Raw genomic sequence first — 14638 nt, 5'->3', positions numbered from 1 at the left:
GCCGAGAGATGGAAGAAGGGTAGCTAGGGACATTTTTTTACCCCGTCAGGGGTCACTCACCGTACTGGCACTTCCTGCTGGGTGTTTCGGGAATTAGCTCTGTCCCAGCAGGCTTGCTCTTGGTTGGTGGTGGCTCTCCTGTCCTTGCCTCCACCTGCAGACCCGTTATGGCTCCTTTTTCTCGGCATCTGCCTCATGGCACAGCCCTCCAGCCATGTCACCATCCAGTTTCCCCCCTTTCCGGGAGACTCCTTCAAGAGTCCAGCGACTCCTTTCAGCAGCTTGGCAGTCCACAGCCGGGCTGCTCCTTCAGCACCTAGTGTGTGTGTGGGGGTGGGGACGGGCCCAATCACTACTCTGGGCCTTGGCCTAGGGCCCCTGCAAACAGCAGCTTCCTGCTGCCTCTTCCTTCCAGCTCACTGGGCCACTTCCCCGCAGCCTCAGTTCCTTTTGCTCCTGCCTCTGGCTTCAACTCCTTTGACCTTTTCCCAGGGCCTTGAGCCTGTAAGTCCTGGCTGCCTGCCAGGAGCCCTCTAGGGAGCTGGTCTTCTTCCTAGGGCTCCCTGCAGCAGACTCCTTGCTTTGGTCCACAGCTTCCTTTTATATGGGCTTGCTGGGTCCTGATTGGCTGGTCCAGCTGCCACCCTAATTATCTGCAGCCACTGCCCTAATTGGCTCTTTCCCCTGCAACCACTCCTTTGGCTGCCTGCTGCTCAGCCTCTCTAGGCTGGTTTCAACCATCTCAGGGCTAATCTTATTGGGTTACAGGAAGTGAGTGGATGCCCTGTCACATCCCCCCCCTTCTTATCATCCAAATCTTTTTGCTGGAAAAATTCTTGATGGGCTCCAAACTGTCCTTCAGATGAATTGTAAATTTCATGTTTACCGTCACCCTGCTTGTGAATGTCTGATTGAGTGATAGTCCACTTGACTTTGTTGATACCTGTCTGGGATTGCCAGTGTGTCTGTGTCTCTGAAAACTGGCTTGTGGGTATTACCCAGAACTACAACATGTTTAGTAACAATCATACAGCAAAATATTGTAATTTTACGTGCAGCGATGTTACACACACTTCAACAGGATAATAATATTCAGCAGATTATGAATTTTCAAATATCTCCTAAAGCATAATTTGTACAAAATATAACTATATGAAAGTATTGAACATGTGGTACGGGGTGTCATTTGGGGTACAAGGTCTCTCTCTCTCTCACACACACACAGGACCAATTTAGAATTTTCTGTGTTGATCTTATTTGGTTGGTCTTATCTGCAAAATAGTCTGAGAGCAACCAAGGCTTGGATTATGCTGTCCAGGTTATTTAGTTGGTTTGCTGTTGAGAATAGCTCTGCAGGCTATGGTTTTGTGGCTGCAGTGACAGAGGAAGAGAAGGTTCACTTTACTTCCCTTACTGTAGTGGCATATTCATGGTGCTAGTGGTACTGTTTGGCAAGTGGATGTATGCGGAGATTTAATACTGACACTCTAGTGTTCTGCCTGTGCACTTCAGCTAATGTCAAACATCAGTGAACCTTTCAGTCCATACACCAGAGATGATGACTTGGGACCGAAGTGTTTGCATTATGTACTGGCAGGTTGTTGACATTTTGGCCTTGTGGTTGTGTAGTTTAGCTTTTAGGGTCCCTTTACTCAGGTTTTTGTACTGTTTTATGAGGACCTTTCTCCTATTCTGTTGCTTTTTGGAAACATAAATAGCTGAGAGATAAGGTCTCATGTATGATGGAGCGATTTAGCTTTTGGCATTGCCTTCTACTGTTCTCTGTATATTGCTGCCCAGGTTCCCTCCCACTGTTTTAAGGACAGTTCGTCCAAATGAAAATTGACTTCTTACCTTACTAGTTTTCCCACTGTAGGTACCTGTCCTTTAATTAGATATTAGTAAATATGCTTTTTTGTTCTTTTACATGGTGGATTGATTTTAAATCAAAGTGATTTAAATCAACAGTTTTAATCATAATTTAAATCAACAAGCAGGATACCTTGATTTAAATAATTGATTTTAATCTTGTTTTGTATTTGTACTTTTTAGTTATTTTCCAAAGAAAAGTTAATTCTCATTTGTTGGTAACCATAAAAATGTTTATTTGCAAACAAATATAGCCTTTACATTACATTTGGTACTTTTGTGCCAACTAGGAGGATATGCTATCTATTTATGCAACTATATACCTTACATGTATACATTAATTATAAACTTATACATTTATTTCAGCAACTATTTAGCTTAATTTACATTTATTCAGATTCTTAATATTTACTTGTTAGAAAATGGTGAATGATGCATTTCTCATTTACTGGTTAATTTTTTGCTTATGATTTGTTTCAAACTGTTTGGATAGAAATTCAAGTTAAATTAAAAATACACACAAAGAGCACTTAGTTTTATGTAATAAACCTTTTTATCTACCCAGGACATTTAAGATCAATTTTATCAAAAATGGTTTGCATTTAAGGAAGCATTATCTGTAGCTAATGAATTGAGCTGATTGTTTCTGGTCACCATTTCCTTCAAGATTTTAGAACTAGCAGATCTCACCCTCTCATGCCTAGTTTTTATTTACAATATGGAAGAGGAAAGTAAGATTTCCTGTTTTTTCAGCGCCCAATTGGTTTCTTAATTTTGAATGATGAACCAGTCATTAAATTGAATTAGCTGAATAAACTGAAATGAAAAAAAAATTCTTTCTGCACCTGCAGAAGATCCTACTGCTATCAAAAGCTGGATTAGCACTCAGCAAACTCTGGTATCAGGCGCTTTGCCAGTGACTTCCACCAATTCAGTAGTTTGACTTTCTTTAAAATTTCAGCAGCAAACATGTACTGCTTAATACTATTTTTTTTATTTAATTTAAACTAGTTAATGTATTCTAATGAATAGGATTTAATCTAAGTTGTCAGTTTCAACTTCAATTTTAAATAGATTTATTTAAAGTAAACGCCTGTATTTAATTTAAAAGTAAAAAAAAAACTGATTTTAAATTAAATCTAGTTTTTTGTTTTAAAAAAAAATCTTTGATTTTTATCCATCTTGTTGTTTTTTTCTGTTAACTAGAATTTAAAGATACATTTTTGAAGTGCTTTCTGCATGTGGGATGAGATAGAATGTTTCCAAACTCAGGTACAGAGGGGGGAATACCCATCTGTTTGCGCAGATGGGAAACCACAGGGGGAAGAAAAAAAAGCATCAATTAAATTCTCTTTTGAATCAAGCCCTAGCGTTCTTGGTAAATTCAGAAATGATGTTATGTGTAATAGAAACAGCAACTTCTTCAGGGAATAAGTAAACAAAATAAGGGGATTAAGAGAAAAATTGTTACAATAGCATTTGTTTACAGTGACAAAAGCCTAATTCTGCCATTCTTAAACTGAACTGTACTTTGTTGTGGAATTGTCCCATTAATTTCAATGAGATTATTTGTGCTAGAAATTACAAGTATAACCAAGATTTTTTTCTCTAACTTTCCACAATTGTGAAAATGTTCTTGTATTTTATATTTGGTGCCCCCTCCAGATACTCATCCCCAGTTCCATCTGCCTTTAATGAAGGATTCACTAGTAAAAAAAACACTACATTTTGTAGTGATTATTTCCCAAGTACATTTCAGATATATGGATGATTGATTTTTAACTGTGCTGAACAGCAGCATAGAGGAAATTTTGAAAAGCTCTATACTAAATATTTAGTAACCATCCTCCTCCAGTCTTCATTCACTGTATGTGTCATGCCAAATTCTGAACTTTGAGCTGTGTTTAGAAGCAAGATAGAAACTGCAGACACAATGTTGGGGCTGAATTAAAATAATAAAAATTTCCGAAAATATTAATTCTGCTGATTTGTATAGAATTCAGCTCACTCATTATTGTGCTGACACAGGTAAGTATCAATGACAAATTTTTGTTGCTAGCGTAATCAGATATAACAGAATACACGTAGTGAGCAGTTCTGTTGGAACAAAGTGCCATTTTTATGTAAGCATTTCTCAGAACTGTATTTCTGAGTGTGCTGGGAGTTGGGTTCAACTAACATAACAAGTTGTGGTCCTTTTCAAGCCCCAGTACACACTAGAGTCACAGCAGTTCACGGAGTACTTTGTTTCTGCTCAGAGGAGCAACAAATAGTGCTCCACAGCACATCTCCTGGTTTGTCAAGAGAATACTGACCTGTACTTGTAAGAGCTGTTGCAGAGGGGAACGCCTCTGCTATTCTCCCTATTTACCCTTGTTTAGTTTCATAGTTTTTTATGCCTCCATCAAGGCAGGATTTAGCCTATAAGTTGGCTTCCTCTTCATATGCATTAAGTGAGGTAATAAAATAAGAAAAGTATACATATTACAGGTAATACAGGTGGCACTGGACATCACTGACAGCCAGTTATACAGACAAGATTTGGTAAATTCACATGTATTCACTGAGCCAAACTTACATTGCTGTTCATTTGTTTTAAAACTATAGTGCATTAGATTTGGGATTTCCAAATGGACTGGAGCAGGGATTCTCAAACTGGGGGTCGGTATCCCTGAGGGGGTCGCGAGGTTATTACATGGGGGGTCACGAGCTGTCAATCTCCACCCCAAACCCCCCTTGCCTCCAGCATTTATAAGGGTGTTAAATATATTAAAAAGTGTGTTTAATTTATTGGGGGGGGGTCCTCACTCAGAGGCTTGCTGTGTGAAAGGGGTCACCAGTAAAAAAGTTTGAGACCCACTGGACTAGAGGGTCCTGGTAAATACATTCTGCCATGTGTTCTAAACTTATCAGTCTTTCCCCTTGAGAACATGTAGGAAGTGAAAAGGGGGTTGGGGGGAATGAGGTGATAAAATGTAGACATACAGTAATTTAGCAGTCTAGACAAACATGAAGCTTTGCTACCTTATGGAGCCTTGTAAATTGTTGAGCAGAAGTTGCTCAAATAATTAATTCTCATAGACAGCCATTTCACCTTTCCAAGAAAATTACAGCAGTGTGTGCTGATGATGAGGCTTGATAAATCTGCAATAGAAATCTTTCTACTTAACTTATTTTTGGGGTTTGTGTTCAAGGAGGGAGTATAAAACAGGAGAACATAGTATAACTCTTCACTGTAGGCAAAATGGATCAAAATATGGTGTTTTCATTCCAGAGGGCAAATTTCAAATACGCTACAGCTCCCACACTGTTGTATGTACTGTTGCAGATTGGTAGCCTTTTTTTCTTCCATTTTAATCATAGCCAAAATTAAAGCTCTTATTCTCCAGATGAGAACGGAGGGTAAGCAGATGCCAGTAATTTAGTCTTTAGACCAAGAGTGGGAGGTGCCATAATTCCTACATATCTGTTAATAGAAGACTCTGTTTTCTGTGGGAATATGACTTTCAGTTTACGCCATCTCTTACTTCACTGTTCAAACACTTGAATGCTTATTTCATCCTGAAGTATAAATTTTTAATATGGGTTTTGACCTTAGGCCTATAGTTTTGAAATGATTAATTGTATTATTTGTTGTTGAAGTATAAATACTTAAATTTACTTTGAAGTGTAAATTTTGAGTTTTTTAAAAAGAAAAATGTCATCTTGAAAAGCATTTTGTGAATCGCATAAATTGGGATAGTCTTGAAATGTACTCTATCAGGTCCATGTATGAAGCATTTAATGTTTGAATTTGAGGATCTCTCTAGAACAGTAGTTTTCAACCTTTTTTCATTTTCAGATCCCTAAAAAAATTTAAATGGTGGTGTGGACCCTTTTGGGAATCTTAGACATAGTCTGCAGACTCCCAGGATCCACAGACTGTAGGTTGAAAACTACTACTCCAGAATAACAAACATTTTGATTCTGCATTAGCAGTTTATATTAGGACATCATGATATGTAAAACAGAGTTAATTTAAGATACTGAATACAAAATTTGCAAATTTCAGTCTCTGAAATTCTGAACTCTGCTCTGATAACACTGCTTAAGTAGACAAAATGAACTAGTTTCTAGAAATCAGTGTCTGATTGTATCCTAGTCTTTTAATGAGACAGCTGAAGTGGTTAAATTGAGTAAAGGTTTTTTGACAGGACATACTGAATGAGAGATTAATTGTTAAATCTTCCTGAGTAACTCCTCCCCGTTATGCACATGTATTACAATAGGGTCTGTTTGTCATCTCACAGTATATATGCAGTAATGCAAAATGGTAATATGTGCTTCCACAGTTATAGAAAAATGGGTAGCTTCTTTGTGGTCCATTCTGTTTTTCTGAATAGCATTTCTGTTCTCCAGTGTGGTAAGTCATCAGATAATGAACAAATGTTGTTCTAATGCATACTTGTAAAGGGGCAAAGTTAAGCTGACTGAATTTGACTGAATTTTCTTATCTTATTCAATTTCAAACTTAATACTATACTGGCAAGTATTTTTGCGTACTGTTTCCTTTAAAATATATATAAAGGAGAAGTTAAATATATGAAAATATTTATATGAATTTACAAACAGTTTTTAAAAAGTGAGAAGTCTTGTAGAGACAGAAAAGTAAAACAAAAACTTTATTCCAGCCTTTACGTATAGCATTGCTGCTATAACAAAATCATTCTAGTGAGCACTGGATAGTGTCTGAGATCAAAGGTGTTGCTGCTTACATCTGCCTCAACTAATAAGGAAGGCAAGATGGATCTCAGGTTGTATTTTGCTCTCCTGTCAGCTGTCTAATCTTCCTTCCCCTCACTGGGTAAGGGCTCGTTCCATGAGGGCACAACAGGCATCAGTGACTTCACTTCAAGAAGTACCTCTGCTTCCATCCACACTTTTGTGAGACATTATGCTCTGGTACAAGGGTTCTCAAACTTTATTGCACCATGACCCACTTCTGACAACAAAATTTACTATACAACCCCTGGAGGGGGAACCACAGCCTGAGCTCGCCCTAGCCCTGCCACCCTGAGGTTCAGGGGCAAAGCCAAAGCCCAAGGGCTTCAGCCCCAGGCAAGGGGCCTGTAACCTGAGCCCAGCCACCCAGTGCTAAAGCCCTCAGGCTTCAGCTTTGGCCCAGGGCAGCAGAGCTCAGGCTTCGGCTCCAGTAAGTCTAATGCCAGCTCTGGTAACCCCATTAAAAAGGGGTCCTAACCCACAGTTTGAGAACTGCTACTCTAATACAGGGCTCCTCCACTGATGCATGCTTTGGGATAGCAATCCTTCAAAGGGCTTTACAGCCTGCATCCTCGCACCCTCCTGCTACTGGAGTACTGCTTGTCAGTCGCCCATCATGGAATACGCATAGGGACCAGCACTCAAAGAAGAGGAGGAAGTTACTTACCTTAGTTATTGGAGGTTCTTCAAGATGTGTGATCACTATCTGTATTCCACTACCCGTCCTCCTTCCCCTCTGCTTTGGATCATTCTTTAGTTCATTGTAGAGAAGGAGCTGGAGAAGCAGTTGGTCCAGTCCGCAATTTATCTCCTCACTCAGAGGCACAAGGAGAGCGAGGTCACACATATGGACCAATGGACACTGCTTTCAAAATCCTCTGCCTCCAGGCACATGGTGCACACACATACACACGGTGGGATACAGGTGAGGACCACACATCTCAAAGAGTCTCCAGTTATGAAGGTAAGTAACTTCCTCTTTTCTTGCCATATCTTCTTGTGAATGGATATAAGACTGTAATTCTTTGCACCTCATAAATCTGATTTTAGTGAGGTCTCATATATCTAGCCTCAGGAAGGTCAAATATCTTTTCTTTTGCTCCCTCCTAGTTTTACAGATTGGGGTAACTGAGGCACATTGAAGATATGTGGTGTGCCCAAAGTTGCAGAGAATATTTTCAGCAGAGCTGGGAGGAGAGTCATGATTTTTTTTCACATGATTGAATCATGTCTTTTTGACCAAATCTGCCAAAGGCAGCTTCTCACTTGTGTATGTTGACGATTTTAAATGAGTGATGGTCCCATCTTTAAATTACTCCTTGTTTTTGCCCTGAATTCCGGTATATATATCCCTGTATTCTATTTCAGACATATAGTAATGAAAATTAATATACTATCTTATTTTTACTTTTTTAGGAAACCCGGTTGGATGATCTCCATCATGTTGCAGTAGCTCTGGGGAAACCAGAAGTATTTGTACAGAAGGATTCTAACGTAAGATGTTACAAGTTTTGGTCTCTAAAATAACTTCCCTTTATTTCATTTCATACGGCATTACACAATTTGAATAGAATAAATACTAGGTATTTTGGTCATACATGTCATTTTTCCCTATCCTATAGCACAAGCTTTATAATAAGCATCATGGCTCTACCTATCAGGAATCATGGAGAACAGCTAGTCAGAGTCCCTCCAAAGGGGTTAATCTGCCAATTTCACTTCATTTAGTTCATTCCTCCTGGAAACAGAATTCAGCTCTTGTGGCTTCTCCAGTCTGACTCACTTTTCCTACCTTCAGTGGATGTCCTAGAAGTGCAACTCTTTGGAGCCTTGTACTTTAAAAAGTCAGCCATATAAGGGCAGACAACTCTTCCTGATCTACAGCTTGTGGCGTTTGTGGTTCTGGTCTCAAATCTCTCGCAGTCATCACAGTGATAAAGTGCAGGGGTTGTATGGTCTTTTATGGTGCTCAATCCACCTCTTTATTTCTATTTAGACCAACAAAATTAAAGGACTTGTATCTAGGAATAAAGATTGTAGGTCACAGTTATAAGATGGGGGCTTGTATCCATGAATGCAGTTACCCCTAAAGGGAGTGAGGACATGGTAAAGGTAAACAGCTGAGTGTGAGTGTCAGGGACGTCTACACGCACCGATTATTTCGAATTAGGCTTAAACCGTATATACAAAAACAGATCTAATAACAATACGTTTAGTAAGCCGCGTCCAAAGTGGGGGATCCACGAAATGATTGTTTGGTCCATGCGTCCAAGCTAACCTCAATCAGATTAGGAGCGGTGCTGAACGTGGGTAGCTTTTCTTACCGCCCTATCCCATAGTTCCCACCTTCCGGTTCGAAGCACAGTGACCTGACGTGGGCGAGAACAATTGCCCCTGGTGGTGCCATACACAGCCTCACACAACCTCCCTTTGAAGGCAGCAGACAACCCTTGGCGCTTTTTCCGGAGTGCATTAGCAAAGCACACGATAGCACAGCAATCATGGACCCTGAATCACAAACGCGTATCTGACGTTGTCGAACACCATCGGTAGCTCTCTGCCAGCAGCATTTCAGTACAACAGAGGGGACATTTACAGTACTCAAGGAAATTATTACTTACTTCTTTTTCTTTCACGTGCTGGGGGGGGGAAGAGAGCTGACGAGCTGTTCCGTGAACCACGCAAGACACCGTGTATTAAGCTACAGACATTGGGCCGCACCAAGAATCAAATAGTTTTCAGAGACTGCTGTGGACTGCTGGTAGCTGTTACCTCAATTACCCCTCCCTCCCTCCATGAGCATCCGTTTGAGTCTCGTGGCTTCCCGTTACGCTTGTCACGCACCGCTGTGTATCCTGGAGTTTTTAGTTTCAACGCCTTGGCATTTCCTGTTCTTTAACGGAGAGCTCTGATAAAACAGATTTGTCTCACCAATAGCAGCGATCAGATCTAGTATCTCCCGTAAGGTTCAATGCCGGAGCTACTTTTGCATTTGAACTGCATCGCCACGCCGTGCTGACAGAGCTCGACCACGCTAAACAGGAAATGTCAATTCTAAAAGGTCTGCGGGGCTTTTCCTGTTTACGCGCACTCGCGCATCCGAGTTCGGATTGCGTGACCAGAGCGGTCCAGTGGTGCACTCGTGGATCCTCTAGGAGGCCAATAACGTCCGATTCTGTCCACACGAACCCTAATCCGAGTATCACTATCGAATTTAGCGCTACTCTCTCGTGCAGGAGGAGTTTCTGAAATCGATTTAAGGAGACGTTTAACTCGATATTAATGACGACGTCGTTGAACGGGTATACAGCGTTAAATCGGTATATCGGCCATTAAACCGATTTAAAGTCGCAGTGTAGACCTGGCCTCAATGTAAGTGCGTAAGCTAAGAGGTGAATGATGATGACTTGCGATATATACAGGAGAGGAATGTCTAGAATAGAGATAGGAGAGGTGTGTTCACCTCTGAGTATGCGTAAGGGCATTACTGGAATGCTGTGTACCAGCTTTGAGGTCAACATTTCAAAAAGGATTGCAACACACTGTTGAAAGGTTCAGAAAAGTGCTACAAGAATGATTTCAGGTCTTAGAGAAAATATGGCTTATCGGTGAACCGACTGAGGAAGCTATCTCGTTCTCCAAGAGAAGGTTGAAGTGACTTAATCCATCTACAAGTTTTTACATGGGAGAGAGACTTATGATAGTAGACAGACATCTTCTTAATCTATTCGAAAAAGACATAACAAGATTGAGTGGTTGGAAGATGAAGCTAGAGGAATTCATACTGGAAATAGGTGCAGTTTTTTTTAATAGGGTCAATAATTAACGATTGGAACAACTTACTTAGGACTACTTACCTAAGGATGTGGTGGGTTCTCCACCTGGAATCTTTCAATCAAGACTGAATATCTTTCTTAGAGAGATGTTATAGCTCACGCAGAAGTTAAAGGCTGTTGCAGAAATTATTAGATGAGGTTCTTTGGTCTGTGTAATGCAGGTGATCACAATAGATGATCATAATGGTTCTTCATGTATGTATCACATGGCATGTAGGCATGTGCCTCATGCATATGATATCGGATTCTTTTCTAAAGCAGTGTCGGTTCGGGCTACATATGACCCCCTGTGCCTCTTCATCCTCCCATGGAAGGGCATAAAGGGTGGAGCATCCGGAACCCTCTCTTCTTAATGTCCATGACATAAAGATGGAACCTAGTGAGTGTTCAACCCACTACTTATACAGAGCTTCAAACTCACCCTTTTCTTGACTGATTTGGTGAAAAGAATCTATAGTCTCCTTCTTATCCTCTTATTACATTAATTTTGACATTCCATTTTAAAAAAAAAAAGTCCTCTCCCACCCCTGCACGCACCCCTTTTGTTAAGCAGGGTGAGGTGCTTCATGCTGATGTGGCAGACCCTAAGCCACTAGAGTTCCAACACTGCTTGTCCTGTGATGTTCTCATCACCCTGCTGATGGACACAACCATTACCTCTTCTGCCCAGGGGCATACCCACCCACTTCGCATCCAGGCCCACCCATATCTGAGCAGGGGTGTAGTGCAGCCCAGAGCATCACTTGGGCACCTGAAATCCAAGACAGAGCTATGCGCCCATCCTTCAGAAAGCTACATGCTGGCAGCTCTGCTTGGCTATTTTCTGAGCTGTCCCATGTGCGTGCCCAGCTTGGCAAGTGAAGCCCTTTGTCTGGGGGCACCAGGGATAGGAATAGGGAGTGGCATCAGGGGAGAAGCTGAGCTAGTACAGTCTGTCATTGCCCATCCACCTGAAAGTCAGGGCTCACCCAAATTTCCACTCCTAGCATGCTACTGCTTCTGCCTCGGGGAGAACCACATCTCAGGCCAGGTCTACACTGCGACTTTAAATCAGTTTAATGGCCGATATACCGATTTAACGCTGTATCCGTTCACACGACGTCGTCATTAATATCGAGTTTTCCCCATTACAGCGATCAGACCTAGTATCTCCGTACGGTCTATGCTGGAGCTCTTTTCGATTTCAAACTGCATCGCCAGCCGTGCTGATCGAGCTCCACGCTGGGCAAGCAGGAAATGTAAATTCAAAGTTCGCGGGGCTTTTCCTGTTTTACTGCTGCCCGCTGCATCCGAGTTCAGATTGCTGTGTCCAGAGCGAGTCAGTGCTGCACTCTGGATGCCGCCCGGAGGCCAATAACTCGTCGATTCCTCCACATGAACCCTAATCGAGTATCACTATCGAATTTTAGCTCTGCCTCTGTTGGAGGAAGTCTGAAATCGATTTAAGGAAGCCGTTTTAACGAATTGGAACAACTTACTTAGGACTACTCTATCTTAGATGGTGGTGGATTCTCCTCCCTGGCACTTTCATCAGAACTGAATATCTTTCTTAGAGCAGATGTTAAGCTCACGCAGAAGTTAAGGCGCTGGTTGCAAGAAAATTATTAGCTAGGTTCTTTGGTCTGTGTAGAATGGCAGTGATCACAATAGATGATCATAATGGTTTTCACGGTTATGTATCACAATGGCATGTAGGCAGTGCCTCATGCATATGATATCTGGATTCTTTTCTAAAGCAGTGGTCGGTTCGGGCACATATGACCCTGTGCCCTCTTCATCCTCCATGGAAGGGCATAAAGGTGAGCATCGGAACCCTCTGCTTCTAATGTCCATGACATCAGATGGAAACTAGTGAGTGTTCCAACCCACTACTTATACAGAGCTTCAAACTCAACGCTTTTGACTGATTTGTGACCAAGAATCTATGCGTCTCCTTCTTATCTCTCTTCTACATAATTTTGACATTCCATTTTAAAAAAAAAAAAGTCCTCTCCCACCCTGCACGCACCCCTTTCTGTTAAGCAGGGTGAGTGCTTCCATGCTGATTGTGGCGACCCTCAGCCCTAAGTTCCAACCTGCTTGTCCTGTGATGTTCCTCATCAACCTGCTGATGGACACACCATTACCGGCCGTTCAGGCCCAGAAGGGCAACCATCACCAGACTTCGCATCCAGGCCCACCCATATTGAGCAGGGCGTGTAGGGCGCCCCAGAGCATACACTGGCACCTGAAATCAAGACAAGCTAATGCGCCCATTTCTTCCTTCAGTTAGAAGCTACCATCGTGGTATATCATGGACTATGCTGATTTTGCTTACGACTGATCTCCATGCTGCACGTCACCAGTTGGCAAGTGAAGCCCTCTTTCTGGGGGCACAGGGATAGGAATAGAGTGGCATCAGGGAGAATCTGACGGCTAGTACAGTCTGGTCATTGCCCATCTACCACCTCTGAAAAGTCAGCTCACCCAGATTTCCACTCCTACATGCTACTTGCTTCTGCTCGGGGAAGAACCACATCTCAGGCCAGTCTACAGCTGGCGACTTAAATCAGTTTTAATGGCCCGATAAGCCGATGTGAACGATGTATACGTTCACAGGCGCGAGCGTTTCATTAAATACGAGTTAAACGGATCCTGTATAAAAGCGATTTCAGAACTCCTACCCAGCACGCAGAGAGGTACGCTAAATTCGATATGTGATTAACTCGGATATGGGTTTCAGTGTGGACGGCAAAATCCGACGTTATTGGCCTCCGGACGGGCATCACAGAGTGTAGCACTGACGCTGCTCTTGGACAGCAATCTGAAAACTCGGATGCAGCGGAGCCTCTGGTTAAACAGGAAAAAGCCCCGCAGACTTGAATTACATTTCCTGCTTGCCCCGCGTGCGAGCTCGCTGATCAGAGCGACGGCTTGCGATGCAGTTTGAAATCGAAAAAGAGCTCCGCTAGAACCGTAACGGTGAGATACTAGGTTGATCCTGTAATACCATTTGGGCAGAACAAGATCTGTTGTATATTCCAGGTCCGTTACGAGAACACGAAAATGCCAAACGCGTTTTGAATAAAACTGCATGGAATACATCAGCGGCTATATGTGATGAAAAGCGTAACGGGAAAGCCAGAAACTTCAATGGTATCGCTCGAGAAAGGAGGAGGATAGGTACTGAAGGCCTCCAGCTATCCACAGTCCAAACCAGTCTCTTGAAAATTATTTGCATTCTCATGGCTGTCAGCCTGGTCCCTTAAACCAAATTAGTCTGACCTATGGCTTCAAACACAGTGCTGGGCATAGGTTGTACCGAGGAACAGCTCCTCAGTCGCCTTTATTTAGTCCTCCCTAGCTCACCCACTACTGTGAAAAAAAAAGGGGAACGAATGTGCTGTGGCTAGGGTCTTGGACTCATGCACTCCGGGAAAAACGCCCAAAGGGAGGTCTGCTGGCTTCACAGTGATTGCAGGAAGGTGTAGTGAGGCTCGTACCCAGCCTGCCACCGCGCGGAGTTTTATCCTGCCTCCATAAGGCACGTGCTCTCAACACGGAAGATTGGAGAGTCTATGGGGAATAGCTACGGAACAGCGCTACCACAGGTCATTCGCGTGCCTGAAATCCGATGGTAGCAGTTGACCATGGACGCAAACAACGATTTTCGATCCTGTGACGCGCGTCGAATCATTTGATGAGACCATATCCGATCTTTCTGATTTCTGTCATGTAAGTATCAGCCGCGTCTTAACGTCATAAATTACAATACATCGTTTACTTATAGCGGAATTTAGGTAGTAGTAGACACCCTCAGAACAGTGTGAAGTCGTCGGCAATCATTTTCTTAGCGTTGCCAGAGATGCAGGCAACCTAGTGGGACATGGTGGTGCATGCCGAGTTACACACAGACACATCTTTTCTGAGACAGGTGTCTGGCCGTGTGGGCTGTGAGTCTTGTGCCACAAGTTGTTCAGGGGGGTTTAGGCTATTCGTCACATATTTGGGGGCCGATGGGAAGAAATTTTCCTCCAGGACATGAATTGCAGAAGCCCTGGGGGTTTCGCCTTCCTCTGCCAGTTGTGGCGGGCAACGGGTCATTGCTGCGGAAGTCTGTGTCACCTAGGAAGTCTTTAAACCATGATAGGCTTCAGTGGTCAGACAACAGGTGTTGAATACAGGGGAATGGC

At 42.5% G+C, this 14638-nt stretch overlaps 1 protein-coding gene across 5 annotated transcripts in view; it reads left to right on the top strand.

Annotated features, from left to right (window-relative positions):
- AASDHPPT (aminoadipate-semialdehyde dehydrogenase-phosphopantetheinyl transferase) overlaps positions 1 to 14638 on the top strand; it is a 110846-nt gene that overhangs the window by 89553 nt on the left and 6655 nt on the right. For 3 of the 5 annotated variants that reach the window (XM_075061705.1, XM_075061708.1, XM_075061707.1), the window contains exon 5: positions 8047 to 8124. In XM_075061705.1, the coding sequence (XP_074917806.1) occupies positions 8047 to 8124 (78 nt within the window). Of the gene's footprint in view, positions 1 to 8046; positions 8761 to 9989; positions 11492 to 14638 lie in introns of those variants that run through there. The other 2 variants (XR_012655051.1, XM_075061706.1) reach the window with 2 other exon arrangements.

The sequence above is a fragment of the Chelonoidis abingdonii genome, chromosome 1 (genome assembly GCF_003597395.2).
Source record: "Chelonoidis abingdonii isolate Lonesome George chromosome 1, CheloAbing_2.0, whole genome shotgun sequence".
NCBI classification, from domain to species: domain Eukaryota; kingdom Metazoa; phylum Chordata; order Testudines; family Testudinidae; genus Chelonoidis; species Chelonoidis abingdonii.
This window is presented reverse-complemented; position numbering and strand designations above follow the sequence as displayed.